The following is a 17742-nucleotide window of genomic DNA, read 5'->3' on the forward strand; positions in this document are numbered from 1 at the left end:
TGGAAAACAAGAAGATTTTATTTAGATATTACCTGGCAGACGAGCTCCAATTGAGGGCCGATTTCATTGTTTTCATCAAGTGTCTTGTGAATACTTTTCCATAGCTTACTTTTTGAGTCCAAACTACCCATGTTACCAATCATGTAGAAACCGTGCTTAGCACGAGAAAGTGCAACACAAACCCGATTCTCAATAGAGAGGAAGCCAATTTTAGCATCAATGTTGGACCTTACTAGGGACAGGATAATGATGTCATTTTCTTCTCCTTGATAGTTGTCAACGACAGTTATCTTCACTCCGCTCAAACTTTCAAACGATCTCTTTCGTAACTAAAAAGCAAAAATTAGAATCAAAGGGAATTAATATGTAAAAAAAATACGAAAGCATATGAGTATTGATGTTGATAAAATTAAATTAACACCAGCAAAACTTAAATTTAATAATAGAGCAAAAAACGAAATTGAACTAAAAGAAAAAAATCAGGTGACTAAAAAAATGTTCATGGTTTATAAAACGCCCGTGTCAAAAGTGACGCCTGCAAAAAGTTATAACGGATCATAAAAATAAAATTTGGAATCCATAGATGGCAAGAAATCGTTTAATACTGTTTTATTTCGTATATTTGCAGGTTTCAAGATTCAAGATTCACTTATTTAAAACAGCTTTCATAGTTTTGGCAAAAGCTTCAATTAAATTACGCTATCTTTTACAACAAAAGAAAAAAAGAAGAAAACTAAGCATGATTAATGACACTTGTATAAAACTGGATAAAAAAAATTGCTGAAGCGATTCGTTCTGCATCTTATTGGCTCGAACTTGTTCGTGTGTCGAGTATTGTCTGTGTGAGTACAAAGAGGAGGCAACAACGTGCTGTGTTTTCATTAAATAAAAAAAACAAGTTTTTTAAACTGAAAGTAAGGAGCGACATTAAAACTTAAAACGAACAGAAATTATTCCGTATATGAAGGGGGCTGTCCCCTCCTCAACGCCTCACTCTTTACGCTAAAGTTTTACTCTTTCTCACAAATCAATTTTTTAAAACAATAAAATACTTTAGCACATAGAGTGAGTCCTTGATGAGGGGACAGCCCCTTTCATATAAGGACTAAGTTATGTTTATTTTAAGTTTTACTGTCGCTCCTTCCTTTCAGTTTAAAAAACATGTGTTTTTTATTCAATTTTTGAACGTTTTTGAATTAATGCAGGTTTTGATTTTGGCTCACCGTACGTGAATAATTAAAACAATTTTTATTGTTTTTTATTTTTATTTTTTTAAACAGTTTAAACAATTTTAACTGTTTTTTTAAAACAGTTTTTTTATTGTTTAAAAAAATAGAGTTGTGAGAAAGTCAAACTTTAGCGTAAAGAGCGAGGCGTTGAGGAGGGGACAGCCCCCTTCATATACGGAATAATTTCTGTTCGTTTTAAGTTTTAACGTCGTTCTTTACTTTCAGTTAAAAAAACATGTTTTTTTTATTTAATTTTTGAACGTTTTTGGATTAATGCAGGTTTTGATTTTGACTCACCGTACATGAATAATTAGAACTAAATTTGCATATTATATTTGGTTAAATGGCTCTCTCGAAACTTGTTTAATTTTATTTACGAACGTTTTTATTAGTAATAAATATACGTAACTTAGAATTAACTTTCGTAAAGAACTTCTATATTCATAAATTTTTAACACGTATATTAGGGGGTTCGCCCCCTAGTCAATACTCTGCTCTTTAAACTATAGTTCGAATTTTTTTTCCAGTTCTTTAAAAATGACCTCTTAATCACAATCAGTTGATCAGTTGAAATACTTGCTTTTTTTTATTTAATTCCTGATCTTTTTCTTTAATAATGCTGGGAAATCCGGCACCCCCTTCATAGCAATGTCCCTTCCCCCATAAAAACTTCCTTCATGGAAAGACCCTTCCATATAGCCCCCGCCCCGCTCCGTCCCCCACCGACCCGAAAAAATCTCCTCTGAAAAAGTCTGTATACTTCCCAAAAACCAATACTATATGTTAACATTGAGTAAAGTTCATAACTTTCAGCCCTCCCCTGGGGACTTTGGGGGATCAAGTCATCCTAAAAGACATTTTTATCATATTTTCGACCATACTGAACAAAATGGCTATCTCAAAATTTTGATCGGGCGACTTTGGGAAAAAAATATGCATGGGTGGGGGCCTAGTGGCCCTAAATTTTTTTTGGTTTCTTAAGAAGGAAACAAGAACTTTTAATTTCCATTCCGCTTCGTCATATCACTATATTATAGGACAACTGGGTTGATAAGATCACCCCTGGAAAAAAAAAAAAAAAAACAAACAAACAAACAAACAAACAAAAACGCACCCGTGATCTTTCTTCTGGCAAAAAATGGAAAATTCCACATTTTTGTATATAGGAGCTTGAAACCTCTACAGTAGGGTTCTCTGATGCGCTGAATATGATGGTGTGATTTTCATCAAGGTTCTATAACTTTTAGGGGGTCTTTCCCCCTTTTTTCGAAAATCAGCTAAATTTTCTCAGGCACGTAACTTTTGATGGGTAAGATTAAACTTAATGAAACTTATATATTTGAAATCAGAATTAAAATCTGATTCTTTTGATGTATCTATTGGTATCAAAATCCCGTTTTTTAGAGTTTCGGTTACCATTGAGCCGGGTCGCTCCTTACTTACAGTTCGTTACCACGAACTGTTTGACTAGCGAGGAGCGGTTGTCCAAATTTACACATGAGATGGAATCTCCGTTCTCTCAGCGTTGGTATTTTCAATGTTGCAGTTACAGACGTGTCATAATTGGGGCCTAGTATGATTTTGTCACCCGTTTTTGAACAGCCTCGAGATCATCACTTAAGTAAGCAATGTTGTGCGCCTGTGGTCTCCAAACAGGGCACGCGTATTCTAGCAAGGACGTATATTGCAGATATACGATGGTCGTAACAAATTCACTGGGAAACCAAGACGTTGGAGTGTATTCAGTGATCGCAAAGCGTAGTTGCCCTTTTTAACAAGGTTAGCAATTTTTTGGCTGAAAGAACAGTCAGTCCTAAAAATCACACCAACAATAATTGTAGTTGAAATGGTAAGGATCCTGGGTTCAGGACAAGCTTCGCCCTTTTAAGCGGATTAAAACGCATCACTTTTGTTTTATTGAGGCTAATTTGAAGTCCATTATTCCTGCACTCACCAGCAAAGCTGTCTTTCAATTCACATTGGAACTGGGGCATTGCTTGGGATTTATCCACGAGAAATTTGAGCAAGGCGGACAGATCATCGACGTATTTAAAGCGTTCATCAGAGTCAACAAGAACATAGTTGATCACAGATAAGAGCAGTCAGGCAGCCAGCTTGGTACCTTGGGGAGTATCATACGCTACTTCAGCCCATTCAGAGTTGAGATCTCTGGGAAAAAGCACATAGACGCACTGGTGACAGCTTCTGAGGAAATCAACTGTCAACAGTAGGGTCTATTTTCTAGCCCCCATTTGTTTCAGGTTTTGTACAGCAGGGATATGGCAGGTTAAATCGAACACTGTACGGTAATCAACGAGCAGAAGGTCTACTAACGTATTTCCCTTATGAAGCCATTCAGTTATCAGATGATAGAGACACACAAAATAATGGGTAGGGCTGTTTCATTTTGAACAGTTTTAAACATACTGGATAGAGTCTAGGGAAGGGTTGATTTGCGTCAGGAGTTCACGATATATAAAAGATTCGGTGATCTTGGCAAGATTCGGGGCTGTTGAAACTGGACAGAGTTGCTCGCATGAGGTCATTAGCTCAAGTTAAGAGTTTATCAAATAAAATTTCAACAGATTGAATCCCATGACTTGAATTTTTGAGGTACTGATATGGAAACCGTGTATTATCACTGGATATTTTTTTTTATTCTTTCGAGAGGCGGAGGTTTCAGAAGAAACACAAAAGGATCGCTAACTTTCCGTTTAGCTGCATTGCATGATTAGTTCTTTTAGTATTCCGTTTGTTTATTACGAACTGTTAATATTTTACTATCCCATAGTCGACAAAATTTTATGGTCTAAGATTTCTTGCGGGGGGGGGGGGGGGTGACAAGGTCTTATGAAAGCGTTGCATAATCAGTGATCCCAATTAATTGTATGCATTAAACAGAGCAAAAGTAAACCATGATTTGACACTAGTAAGTAAAACAGACTCATATACTCCGTCAGCAAATATAGTTATAAATAGCCTTCAAATTTAACATTTTTTTCATAGATAATCTATTTTTGTATTTGTTTTAGATCCTTTATAAGTGAGATATAACTCTTCTTCTTACTATAGAATAAGAAAGATCAAACAGTTCGTGGAGACGAACTGTAAGCAAAAGAACACGTGTCTGAACCAATTAAAACTCTATAAACACACTTTATTATGAATGCATATATTCAAAGAATGCCCTTTTTATGGTGATTCCAGACAAATAAAATTCATCAAGCTTGAAGTAACCATAACAGTTTAAAAGGCTAAAGAAAATTTCATAGTTTTAGGAAAAGAGGGAAAGCATCCCCATTTGGACTCCGCTTTCGATGAGAATTGGAGCATCATATGCAGTATCTCCAAGAATTCTTTAATGTTTCAAGTTCCTATGTTCATACATAAGAAATTGTGTTTTTTTCGAGAAGTTTGATAACGTCTGCCTGATTATTGATTTGTTTTTTCCCTAGGGGAGATTATGTTGAACGGTTATGATTATGATTCCACGGTTTTCTCCATATAATTTTATCAAATCCAATATTTTTCCACGAATTCCAAAACTATTTATCATATTCATTAAAGAACATCGTCAAAAACCTAAAAACAAAGAAGGAAGAAGAAATTGGCACAAACAAACCTGCAACATATACAGTAGCTGTCCAGAATAAGTAGTCAACACAGTAATCTGACTAGGCAAATATCCTTGTTGTATCAAGTATCTAGCAAGGTTCAAAGATATTTCTGCTTCATGTGGATTCAAGTGAGACTTTTGTTCGTTGTCCTAAAATAAACAGAAAGTTTTAAAGAGAAACCCGACTAGTTTAGGCAAGGGTTCCATACTTCGACTCTGTCTATCAAATTTTTCTAACCTATGCAAAAATTTCCCGAAAATCCCTGATTAGTGACTTCATAAAAAAACTTCGTCACTTTCATTAAAACACGTACTAAAGAGCAAAAATAAGTGAAAAAACCAACATTAAGTACCTCCTAGCCCAATTACACATGACAATTAGATAAAGAAAACTAATTAGAGGCAACACCTCTGATTGCTTGCCTATAGGAAAGAAAAATAAGGCGTCCATCTATCTATCTGTCATTCGTCCATCTGACTGTAAACAAAAGAGTTATCTGTTGTGCACTATAGACATTCCTTTGTCTTGTCAATGATTACAATAACTGCAGTTCTGGAAGTGTTTAAAATATCTCATTTGTCGGTCTGACTGTAAACAGGAGAATTATCGGTCGTATACTATAGACACTCGCTTGTCTCGTCAATAGCTGCGTTCGTTTTCGCCGTTCTATCTAAGTCCAATCCTCGGTTTTATTAATAGGTCGTTCTGTTTTACTTTGCACTTATAAGCCGTTCTTTTAAATGTCGTTCTTCGTTCTTAAGATTTCGTTCTTAGAACGATGAACTGAGCCTCATACTCAGTTTCACTATTCTGGTTTTGCTTTTGAGCGCCAAGTTGTAAAATCGAGAAACATTCTTAAACTAACTACCAGCCAGTGTCTTGATTTGCTTAACTTTGTATGTTTTATGGATGGGATATTTCATCTGAAAATGGCAAGAATTTGTTTTTGTAGGTGTGTCAGAGCTTTTATATCTTTTAACAAGTTTTTGGAAGCAGTTTTGGCATCAAGTGCTTTCCAAATTTCCTAACAAATTTCTAAGGGCTACTTCGGAAAAATCTTAGGTGGAATTCTTCGATATCAGAGACTACAACTACTTTCCAGAGTTTATGGGAGCTGACCCCTGGACCTCCATTGCCTAACTCTCCTTCCGTCCAAAAAAATATTTACAATATTTTATTCCTAAAACTTTTACAGAACAACATTTTATTCCAAAACATACTATCCAGAATAATTGTAGCTAGCACATTTTGCCTGCAACACTGCTCTACTTTACCCCCAACCTTCTTAATGTGCAAATCTATACCTGAAATGATATTTCTCATTTATTCTGCCATTCTGTCTCTCTTGTTCCAACCCAAGTGCCAATAAATTCAATCAACTGTGACAACACAAGAACTAGAAAAAAGTGACAGGCAGCAAAATGGATTTGAAATATATAATTTGGGCTATATATTTGCAAATTAGGGGGGGTTGGGGGTAAAGTGTAAGAGAGCTGCCTGATTTTCCCCTGGGTATGTTGGCAAAGGTGATGGTCACTTGTACCTGATGTTGTCCCTACTATTTTTAGTTGGATGGAAAAACATCTAAAGAAAGTCTCCTTTGAAAAGAAAGAGATCAAAAATGGGATTGAACTTGTCGAAGTCTGAAGATTTACCCCATCTGTCTGTTTAAGGAATACAGATGCATAATTGAAGCTTTGTTCATTTCTATCTTAAGGGTGCCCTACATTTATGATTACGTTTGATGGGGGAAAAGGGTTCTTTTCTTTATTCTTCTGTCTTGTTTGTTTCTAAAAGAGTGTTGTTTTATTTTTAAATTGAAGCCACATTTTTTTTATTTTTTTTTTTGCAAAAGACTTATTCACATCAGAGGTTCATTTACCATGATGACCCATTTTAGAATCCATGGTCACAAAATTATATTTGAACTTGTTGAAGCTAGGAGGCATAGACCTCCTGCCAGTTGATAGGAAATGGATTCACATAGGTAGGTTTTATTGCACTAATGCCCTAGGGCCATGGCAATACGTAACAAAGAAAGAAAAATAGCTTTCAATTACTTCGTATTGCATAAACACAAAAGAAACAAAGAAAAACAAATCACAAAATTCTTCTTCTGTACCAATTGCCAACCCGGGCAATTATCCTAGGTGTTTCAATCTTACAAGACATTCATCTTTCTATACATTCACAATCCATCTCCCATCAAACCTACACTTTCAATACACTTTATTTCTCAAATCACTCAATTATACACACAAACACACATCACATGACCCACACTCTCATCTATACTCCCACTAAGGTAAGGCTCTTCTTACATACAATTCAATCTTAAATTTAATGGGTTTAAAAGAAGGCGTCTGTTGCTAAGTCGTTACTTAAATATTTTGTTTCATCTTTGAACAACCTAAAGCTGGTAAAATAGGGACGTCTGAGATTAAGGAGCCAAGCTTATTAGGCTTAGGTCATTTTTTGGCCTGTGAGTCCCAGCAAATTCATCCCAGTATTTTGCATACTAGTCCAATATAAGTTCTCCGTCATGAGTCAACCCGAAAATCTTCATCATTCCTTAGTTCAACCCTTAGATGGATGGATGAATGGATGATAGACTATCTATCAACAAGTGAAATGACATCACTTTTATACAATTCTGAAAAAAGCTCATGCCAGATTTGCCCTCCAATTAGCCATGGCTCGATGGCAGGTTGATTTTAATTCAATTTGGTATTAGAGTCTGTCACAAATCATTTGTGACAGCAATATACCCATGGTTGTTTTTGACCCTTTCTAAAATGCTTTAAAGCAACAGAGATTTTAAAAACAAATTTACTGAATCCGATATATGAATATTTACATACATTTTTAAACTTAGTTCTTTGTTAAGACAAATTTTGAACAAAGCAAATGCACAGCTTTAATTTTGTTCCATGTCAGCTCTAAAAAATTTCTGGCTGATTGAAATTCTATCTGTGGTTTGAAATTTTATCTGGATAAGGAAAGCTCTTATAAGCCGTATTTTCAGTTAAAACGACGTTTTTAGAACGGCAAAATAAACGCAATATAAGAGTAAAACTGAGGAAATCTTCGTAGAACTAAGAACGACGGACAACGAAAACGAACGCAGCTAGTGACTACAGTTGTGGAAGTGTATAAAATGTGAGTAATATTTATCCGTGTATTTTGTGGTTGTTGTTTTTTTTCTAGTGTGTCTGGCGGAAGCCAAACATAAGCCGCTTTACCAAAATGCACTTCTACAATGTGTCAGTCGGCACCGCCCTGCTGTATGGAGTGGAGACATGGTCAGCTACCAAATCTATCCTCAGTGCCATCGATGTCACTCAGACGAAACATCTCCAAAGAATCGAAAGACTTCACTGGACTGACTTCATTAGCAACCAGAGTTTCCTATAACGTACGGCTCAAACTCCTTTCTCGACGCAGCTCGCCCAGCGTACTGTTCGGTGGTACGGCCACCTCCTTCGCATGCCACGCGACGCCCCAGCACGGGTTGCATTTGACTTCGACCCCACCCTACACGGATGGAAACGACCCAGAGGACGACCACCCACTAGGTGGAAAGACAAAGCCGATGAATTCCTCACCCAAGCCCACATCCCGGTGGAAGAAGCTGCGATCCTGGCAAGCGATAGGTCAATCTGGAGGCGCCTAGTCTCATCGTTCTCTACGCCGAACCCTCGGCAGGAGCCTTAAGTCAAAAGTAAGTCAAGTTAGTTGTTGCTTTTTTTTAGATCGTTTTATTTAAAAAAAAAGTTTGTTTATTTTTCCTTAAAGTTTTTTTACGTAATAAAAGGCTCCTGGACGTGGTCTAAATGTTCGTAATTTTTTGTATTATTTAAAATTTTATTGTTGTTATTTCTGTGTTTTTGTTCCACTGCTTTATTTAAATTAAATCCATTTTTCTCTCTTCAATTTGTTGTATACATCCTATTGATAACCTGCGTGCGCATAATGTGTTTTGATTTAGCCCAACATTTCCCTCAACAGATCCTGAAAGTTCCACATTAATACCATAAGCCTTACTAATATTAGTAATAACAGCAGTAGTAGTACTACTACTACTAGCAATAGTTTATTTTTATGAGTTCAACATACCCCTAAGCACGCTCTGAAAGTTTCAGCCTAATAATCTAAGCTATTCTTGATATACTGCTGATACGGCCATTTGATATCCTGCATACATACAGGGTGTTTCACTTTAATTTAATATAACCCCCCACAACATTATCTGAAGATGTCTTCTTAATACCGTTAGTCCTAATAGTTGTATTAGTAGTAGTAGAAGTAGTAGAGGTAGCATACATATAGTACCTTTTGGCTAGTTCAACATACCCCTTAACATGCACTGAAATTTTCAACTTAACACTCTAAGCTGTTCCTGAGATATAACTGTTACGGCCTTCTAATAACTTGCATCCCCATAGCTTATTTCAATTTAGTTCACTATCCTCCTCAAAATTCCCTGAAAGTTTCACAATAATACCCTTAGCTTTAGTAGTACTAGTGTTAGTAGTATGAAAATTTTACATTTTGCTTAGTTCAACATAGCCCTTAACATGTAATGAAGCTTTCAACTTAATACCCTAGACTATTCCTGTGATATTGCTGATATGCTCTTTCAAAAGCCTGCTTGTGCTGTGTGTTTTTATTTAGTTCAATATCCCTCTAAATATTCCCTGAAAGTTTCAACTTCCTAACGTTAGCCTCAGTAGAAGTAGTTGAAGCAATAATAGTAATAACAGCCAAAGTAGCAGCAGCAATAGTTGTAGCAGTGTGCACAGAGTGCCTTTTGGTTAATTCGACGTCCCTCTCAACACGTCCTGAAAGTTTCAACTTGATGCTCTAAGCCAGTGGTTCCCAAAGTTGACTGGGCTCTGGCCCATCTAACGAAAGTTTCCAATTTTGGGACCCACCTTTTTACTGTCTTAGAGAAAAGAGGTAGTAAATATTATACTCTACAACTAGATGAGTCTACCGACGTGCAAGGCATATTTCAACTGCTTGATTTTATGCGTTAAATTTGGCAGAACGAAGTGCATGAAGATATCTTGTTCTGCAAGCCAATAGGCCGAGGAACTGCTGAGGTAATTCTCAATACAATTGATTCCCATATAAAAGAAAAAGCTATACAGTAGAAGAACTGTGTCGGTATATGCACTGACAGTGCGCGGGCTATGTGCGGGAAAAGCAGCGGTGTGGCTACGAGAGTTCTTGAAGAAAGTCCGTGTGCTTTGTGGGCAAACTGTAGCCTTCATAGAGAAGCACGGGTTTCCAAAGAATTGCCTGATGATTTCAGAACAGTACTTGATACATCTGTGAAAATTGTAAACTATACTACAACAAAACCCTTACAAGCCCACCTATTTTAAAATTGTGTGAAGAAATGCGCAGCCGCAATACACATACGAGAGTTCTTGAAGAAAGCCCGTGTGCTTTGTGGACAAACTGTAACATTCATAGAGAAGCACGGGTTTCCAAAGCATTGCCTGATGATTTCAGAACAGTACTTGATACATCTGTGAAAATTGTAAACTATACTACAACAAAACCCTTACAAGCCCACCTATTTTAAAATTGTGTGAAGAAATGCGCAGCCGCAAAGCATCTCTTCTTCTGCATATAGAAATTCGTTGGTTATCCAGTGGAAAAGTACTGACGCGATTAGTGGAATCACGCAATGAAGTTAGAATTTACTTGGAAGAAAAAACTGAATATATTAAACATCTACTAGACGACGAATTCATTCTCAAGCTCACTTATTTTTTTCTAAATTAAAATTTTTTCCTAGGATATTTTTCTAAATTAAACGAACTCCATTTTACAATTGAAGGGTTCAAACGGATCAAACATTTCTGCGGTTCACGGTAAAATTCGAGCGTTAATGGAAAAGCTTATGCTGTGGAAAAGTTGCTTTGAAAAGTTGCGTTGATGCAGAAACCGTAATGAAGAAAAATCAGAAACAAATACACCCTTCCCATTGACATCATTTTGCAGGTGTAGTGTAAGTGATAAAAAATCATTTAAGTCGTGTTTCTCACTTTAAGAGTCTTTCATTTATATTGGTAACACAAAAAAAAAAAAAAATTTCAGTTACATCAAATAAGTTCTACTACTCAACACTACGGAATCTGAGCATTACAATATTAATGCTCGCGGCAACGACCTAATATTCGACCGCGATCCACTGGTGGATCGCGATCCATAGTTTGTGAACCACTGTCCTGAGCTTTTTCTGAAAAACTGCTTATACATCCTTTTGGCAACCTGAATGCACACAGTGTGTTATGATTTAGTTCAACATCCCCCTAAATATTGCCTAAAAGTTTCACCTCAATATCCTTAACCTCAGCAGAAATAGTAGTCGCATCAGTCATAATAGTAGCAATAGTGTCGACATGCAAAGAGTGTATTTTGGTTAGTTCAGCCTCCCCTCATCATTCACTTAAAGTTCCAACTTAATACCCTGATCCATTCCTGATTTCCCCCTTTTTGACAACCCGCATACAAATAACATGTCTTGGTTTTGTTCAACACTTACCTCAACATTCTCTGAAAGCTTTACTTGAATGCCCTTGATCTTTTTGAACACCGAAGGTCAAACATGTTCTCTCTGCCAATACCAAATACTATATATATATATATATATATATATATATATATATATATATATATATATATATATATATATATATATATATATATATATATATATATATATATATATATATATATATATATATATATATATATATATATATATATATATATATATATATATATATATATATATATATATATATATATATATATATGTATATATATATATATATGATATGGCATATGTATAATTATAGTTATATGATCAATATATCCAACATCCCCAGAGACAAAGTTACTGGAACTTTCAACTATGCACAAAATGGATATCTCAAAATTTTGATTGTATATGTTTTGAGAATTAATGGGCTTAGGAGGGGGCTGCTTGTCCTCCAACCACTTTTCACCCTTAAAGTTTGGTGTTCACCCAGGATATTTTGGTGTTAAAAAGCACCCTTTGAGGTATCTGCCCCCTCCCTAACTATAAAACAATCAGAGAGCCCTACTGTACAGGTTTAAAGCTCTTGTATACAAATATTTAAAATCGTGTATTTTTGCCAAAAATTAATAATGAATAAAAATAACAAGTAAAACAAACAGTGAATTTATCTACTACAGTGAAATTTGTTTGAACCTCAAAAATATTTAGGCTCTATATCCAAGATCCGTCCTCAACAAGCTACGTAAATAATTGAAATAAAACTTACATTAAAATGGGGTCTTTAACACTAAAATTGAACAATGAAAAACAGTCCCATGTTTGTAGTTCTTATGATGGACAGGCAGTATGGTCTTCGTCGATATTGAAAGGTGTGTGTTGTTTGTTATTGCTTCCCCCAGAGATGATCAACTCGAACCAAGGGTCCTAGAAGATCGGGAGGGAGCTCATTTGAACACATATTCAAAGTTTAAGTGCCCCTTTGAGTGACCAAACAGAATTGAGGGCAACTAGCCCCCTTCGCATGCCCCTTTTTTACTAAAGAAATCCAAATGAAAATTTTAAGATAGCCATTTGATTCTTCATAATTGAAAAGTCCAATAAATATGCCTCTGAGGATGACATAACCCCCCATAGCCCCTAGGAAAGGGGCCACAATTTTTGCAATTTGTCCAACAAATACTATCTCTTTAAGCCTTAAACGTTGTAAATTGTACTACATTAACAAAGCACTTACTGCTTTTTCCAAGACTTCGTGAGCCAGAAAGAAAACGTTTTGTTTCAACCCTTTCACATCCGGACATTCAAGTACAGAAGAATCATTTTTTAGTGACTGATAGATGGCCGGAGCAATAAGCCGCGCCACTTCGGGTCTCATTCGGTGTTGTAGAGATAAGGTGACGTGCTTCATCCCAAGATTTATGAAACGCTCAAACATTGAAACATCAAGATTAAAGTCTTTTGCCAATATATATGACGACGTAGAAGGCCGCAGTTGCTGGTGATCACCTAATAGGACAAAAAGTTTTTAGAAGACTCAAACATTTGATATGAATTGAAACAAAGTTCATAACGAGGCAAATATAAAAGAACAAGAACATTTGCAAGGGGCAAATTGCACGACTCAGGGAAACAGAGGGGCAGAATTTCAGAAGGGCTCGCAACTTTCAAGCTCAACCAGCCTTCGATGCAAAAGAGCCCAGATTCACCTGAAATTTTATAAGACACATAGGTGAAGTTGAGGAAACTTTCCTTAGGAAATTTTAGACCGTGGCCTCTTAGGGAAAATACAATACCAACCTTTAATATTTCATAAGCTGGAAAATACCCAAACTAGGAAAGTTTGAACATGGTTGTTCCTGGCTCGTAAACGTCAGTGGCCTAACGTTTTTTAGGCAAACTTTCCTTGCTTGCCCACCTGACAAAACTGAAAGTGAATCTCATCACGTTTGATTTTTCCATCACTTCCACGGCAAGCTACCACAGAAACAGCCAGTCTCACAAGGTCTCACAATACGGCTCAATCTAAAACTTTTCAAATCCCAATTTCTGTTTACCACACTATAGTCTACCTGACATTGGCTCAGCATCTTTGCTAACTAGCACCTCGGCCCAAATTTTGTGGCTTTGTTGCCTGTGTATTTCTGCTTATAGTTGGATATCCTTATGATTGTACTGTATGATCGGAGACATAAAAAAGATCCAGGAACGCTCTATCCCCCTCCAAAAACCCCAGTTTTAGCAAAAAGCCAGGGATTTTGCACCCTTTTGAAGTTGATTTGTGCATGGATTTTCCATCTGTATGACTGGAGGAAAGTAGGTTCTTGAATCTTCTACACCCCCGCCCCTCCCCTCTTTTTAGCAAAAAGCCAAAAACATTCCACATTCATTAAAATGGAATCATTAAAAGATTTCCATTATGTATGATCAAAGGGCCAACGTGGGACCGTGCAGCCTTCAACTTGTAATATATAACCCAAAATCTGTTTCTACAAACCACGAAATATTTTCAGATGGACTGCTCTGCTCTAGCTGGAACCTTATCAAACTAATTAGCTGATCTGTAAAAAGATTATTTAAAACATTTGTTTTTGTTGTTGTCGTTCAAAATAAATATTTTAGCCAGGGGGCCAAGAAAACTGCACAAAAAATTATATTTACACTTTGGGTTTATAACATGGTTTATAAAAATGGAAAGTGTGGCTGTATCGCTTGGGGTAGAAGTTATATCAAGTTGAAAACTTTCGTAATTGAAGCTTTGAAATGTTCATGTTTTTAACATCATTACTTCATTATTTACTTTTTTTGGCACGTTAAAAATACTTTCGGCTTCAACGTCATCTATTTTAATTAAGAGGTAAGTGGAAACTTGTAATTCTAGGGGGTTGTCAATTTAGTTGAGTCAACACCCCCATCTGATGGGTATTATTGTGCTGAAGTTGAACCTCAATTAAATTTTTTTTTTCTCAGATGCTCAATTTTACTATCATTCCTTAATTCATTAAATTGAAAATCAGACCTGGCATGACATGGACGAAAAAAAAAGAAGAAGATGATTCGCCATGTTAGAACTTTTCTCTCTCATCACCATTCTCAAGTTTTACAGTATCAGCGCTGATAGACTTCATGTCCCGGACTAACAATCTGCTGATATATAATAATCAGCTTTGTAGACTATGGGGTTGCAACTTTTACTGGTTGATGTATCTATCATCAGTTACTGATAAGCATCTGAGATCAAAGGATTTTTTTTTCATCTCTATCACGAAGATTGACTTTCAAGCAAAAATCTTAAAGCATGTTAACAACACAGCAGAGGGGTTACGATGCTCTTGCTAAGTATACATTATTGATTTCTGATGTGCCTTTAAGCCTAAGGAAAAATTTTTCCCAAACAAAATTGTTCTTACCGCAAGGCCGTATCCCGGGGGGCGTAGGGGGTTTGAACCTCCCACCCCCCAAAAAAAATGTTTGTCTGACTCGTAAAAACGTGATAAAATTGACATAAACAAATTTGGTATGTGTTTTTGAGTTTTTTTGGGTAACCCCCCCCCCCCAAAAAAAAAAATTGTAAAACCCCCTTCGACAAAATCCTGGGTACGGCCTTGTCTTACCGTCAAATAAATTGAAAACAAATGGCAAATTTATTGAGACTAAAAAAAGTGAAATATTCGGGAAATTATTCAAAAACTTATAAAAACAAAAGAAAAACTTGATAAATCTGAAAAATCTTGATAAATCTTGAAAAACTTGATATATATTATGTAAGGTCCATCTGGATAAACATTGGGGTAATACAATATTTCAGATTATCACATGGCTTTACATTTCTCTACCTTGCTTTATACTTAGAACTGAAACAAAAATTTTTGATTTCGACAACTTCGTTTAAAGAATATCAAAAAGAGAAGACAGGGTCACTATGAAAATCATGGGTGCCCATAAAGGGGGGGGGGGAAGGGGGTACCATCTCCCGCCCCTTGCTGAATGACGCAGCCTTATGTTTTTATATTTTGTTTCGTTATTTGTTTTATACAGCATTGGAATTGCAAATTGAACCCGTTAAGCCCCCCCCCCCCTAAAATTAAGCTTATGGGTGTCACGATGAAAATCAATTAATAATGATAGAGAGAAAGAGAATGGAAAGTAGATATCACCATCGATAGATGTCTTCATTGTAATTATACAAAAAAAGGAAAAAAATTCAAAACGTAACTAGACGGTCTAATAAGACAAATTAGCAATAAAAAAGAAATAAAAAGAGGCAAAGAGGGTAAAAGGAGGAAAGTGCGTATACTTACCAATGAGGATAAAATGCTCACACTTGGAAGTTAATGGAACTAAAGCATGCGCTTCTAATACTTCAGCTGCTTCTTCCATTACGACTAAAAGAAAGTGAACAAAAAATAAGTTGAATCTCAAAATATTTAGACTTTGCCAGAATTAGTGACGTTATGCTCGTTCATCATTTATTCGGTATCTTGATAAGATATTTAATGCAATAAGCAGCAAACAAACAAACAGACAAAAGCCACAAAACAGCCAAGTCTGGCAATTATAACCACTATTACGGTACCCTCAACAGAAAAAACTGAAAAACTAAAAAAAAATCTTGAATGTTGTACCGCTTGAATTATATCACTAAGCGCTGCTTGCGCCCCCTAGTTTTTACGCGGGTGCCACTCTGTGTCCAAAAGAAAAAACAAAAACAAACAAAATACGCACAAAGTGAAACACACAAACTGACACGACTGGGATGATTACGAGCCAAAGTCTCACCGAAAATTTTCTTGGAGTAAGTAAATAAAATTTGTAGAATTAGAGCACACCCGATAGTCGGATACTAAGAGCAAACGATTTGGATTTGACAGCTATTATTTCCAGGTATCACTCACTAGCTGATAGATCGAATATTTGTTAGCAATACAATATCAAGTGGCATTATTAGGGTAGAAACTGCTTTCGCAAAAACTGCGTTAAAGAAATGTCTTTTGTAGACGTCCCGTTTACTATATTCTCCCGCGATTGACATAAAAAGTGTTTATGCCTTGAACACCGATTAGCCGTATTCCACTTCAGCACTACATTGTTTACAACTGTTCCCAATTCCCTCAGTCATCACTAGTACATAATTTTCATTATTAATATATTTGACTCATCAGATATCCATATCAGATATAAATTTCGAGTAAGAATCGATCCTTCTTTAATAGAAAACAAACCGTCATGTTTTCGTAGAATTTCAAAATTTGAAACTTGTAGTCTAAAATGCTGGTAAAAGAAAGAAAGAAAAGTAAAAGACTGTAAGAGAATGCTGGGCGAGGGTGAGGGGGTAATCGGAACTGACAGGCAAGTGGCAATCATCTCGTACAGCTTGAACTGAAACCCAGGATATGCAGGTAGTAAATAGAAGAAACCCAAAGCTATAGCTATCTAGCACAGGACAAATAAGATTAAAAACCCTCGTACCGCAAACAAAACACTGTTTTTGATGTTTTAAAAAATGGATCCAATTCAACTAAACTTGTACCTCACTGAGAGGCAAGAAAAAGTGAAAACTTCAAAAAAGATGTCATTTTGAAACAGAGAAACAATGACATGAAGCATAACTTCTCTTTAGCATGGAATCCTAATTTCCTGTCGCCAAGCTGTAAAACTGAGAATTGGGCTGGTCCACAACACACAGGCTGATAAGTATACTTTTTAAAACCATTATATAGCTCAAGATTAAATAGTCATTATCCAGGACCAAAATAAAACTCACGATTCAAGAGGGATACAGTAACAACTGTGATTTAGCAATGCAATTAACAATTGATTTAGTTCGTGCTTTGCATTTGTTTGTGCACCGTCAACTCCAAGTATGATTCCAACTTCCTGCCTTTCTTCAATTTTTAAATAATAATAAAAAATAAAGGAATTCAAAAACTTGCCTTGCATTTGTATTTTCATTTGTTTTATAAGTTCTGATCAGAAAAGCAACAAGGAATCTCACTATTGTAGTTAATTATAGGTGGTGCTTGCATACAAATCTAAAATAAATAATTCTCTTTCTCAGCTTCCAATTAATTGAAAAACATTTGTTTATTGAACAAATGTTAAATACTCCGCAATCTTCAAGCAAAACCTTGGATTTCTTTGTCAATATTGATGACACCAAGCATCAGATATATTTGTTTTATTATTCTATGTAGGGGGTTGAAGACTCCTTTAGCTCAGCCCAAGATGACCCTCGGCTGTCCTCTAACAAAACCTAGTATCTACATTTTTCAAATTTTCAAGAAAATCACAAAACAGTGATTTTTTCATAATTGGAACGTAAGAAATACGTGAAAATACA

The 17742-nt window shown here is 35.9% G+C and overlaps 1 protein-coding gene across 1 annotated transcript; it reads right to left on the bottom strand.

The window, feature by feature from the left end:
* Nucleotides 1–15833, bottom strand: LOC148955632 (NFX1-type zinc finger-containing protein 1-like). Its single transcript, XM_089108284.1, has 4 exons — nt 15704–15833; nt 12640–12911; nt 4852–4995; nt 1–329 (listed from the first exon to the last, which is right to left on the bottom strand). The coding sequence occupies exons 1-4, from the start codon at nt 15780–15782 to the stop codon at nt 18–20; spliced, it is 807 nt and encodes a 268-aa protein (XP_088964410.1). The 5' UTR covers nt 15783–15833; the 3' UTR covers nt 1–17.
* Between the last annotated feature and the right edge of the window lie 1909 nt (nt 15834–17742).

This window comes from Artemia sp. Qi Xiang Cuo, chromosome 2 (genome assembly GCF_049724085.1).
Source record: "Artemia sp. Qi Xiang Cuo chromosome 2, ASM4972408v1, whole genome shotgun sequence".
In the NCBI taxonomy this organism is placed as follows: Eukaryota; Metazoa; Arthropoda; class Branchiopoda; order Anostraca; family Artemiidae; genus Artemia; species Artemia sp. Qi Xiang Cuo.

Bases quoted from the DNA above. Each gene is read 5' to 3' on its own strand.
- LOC148955632 (XM_089108284.1), bottom strand. From the start codon at position 15,782: ATGGAAGAAGCAGCTGAAGTATTAGAAGCGCATGCTTTAGTTCCATTA. The intron at 12,912-15,703 runs GTAAGTATACGC...TTGTCCTATTAG, and splicing joins TGAGCATTTTATCCTCATTG to GTGATCACCAGCAACTGCGG. The intron at 330-4,851 runs GTTTGTTTGTGC...TTTGCTTTTTAG, and splicing joins AGCTACTGTATATGTTGCAG to TTACGAAAGAGATCGTTTGA.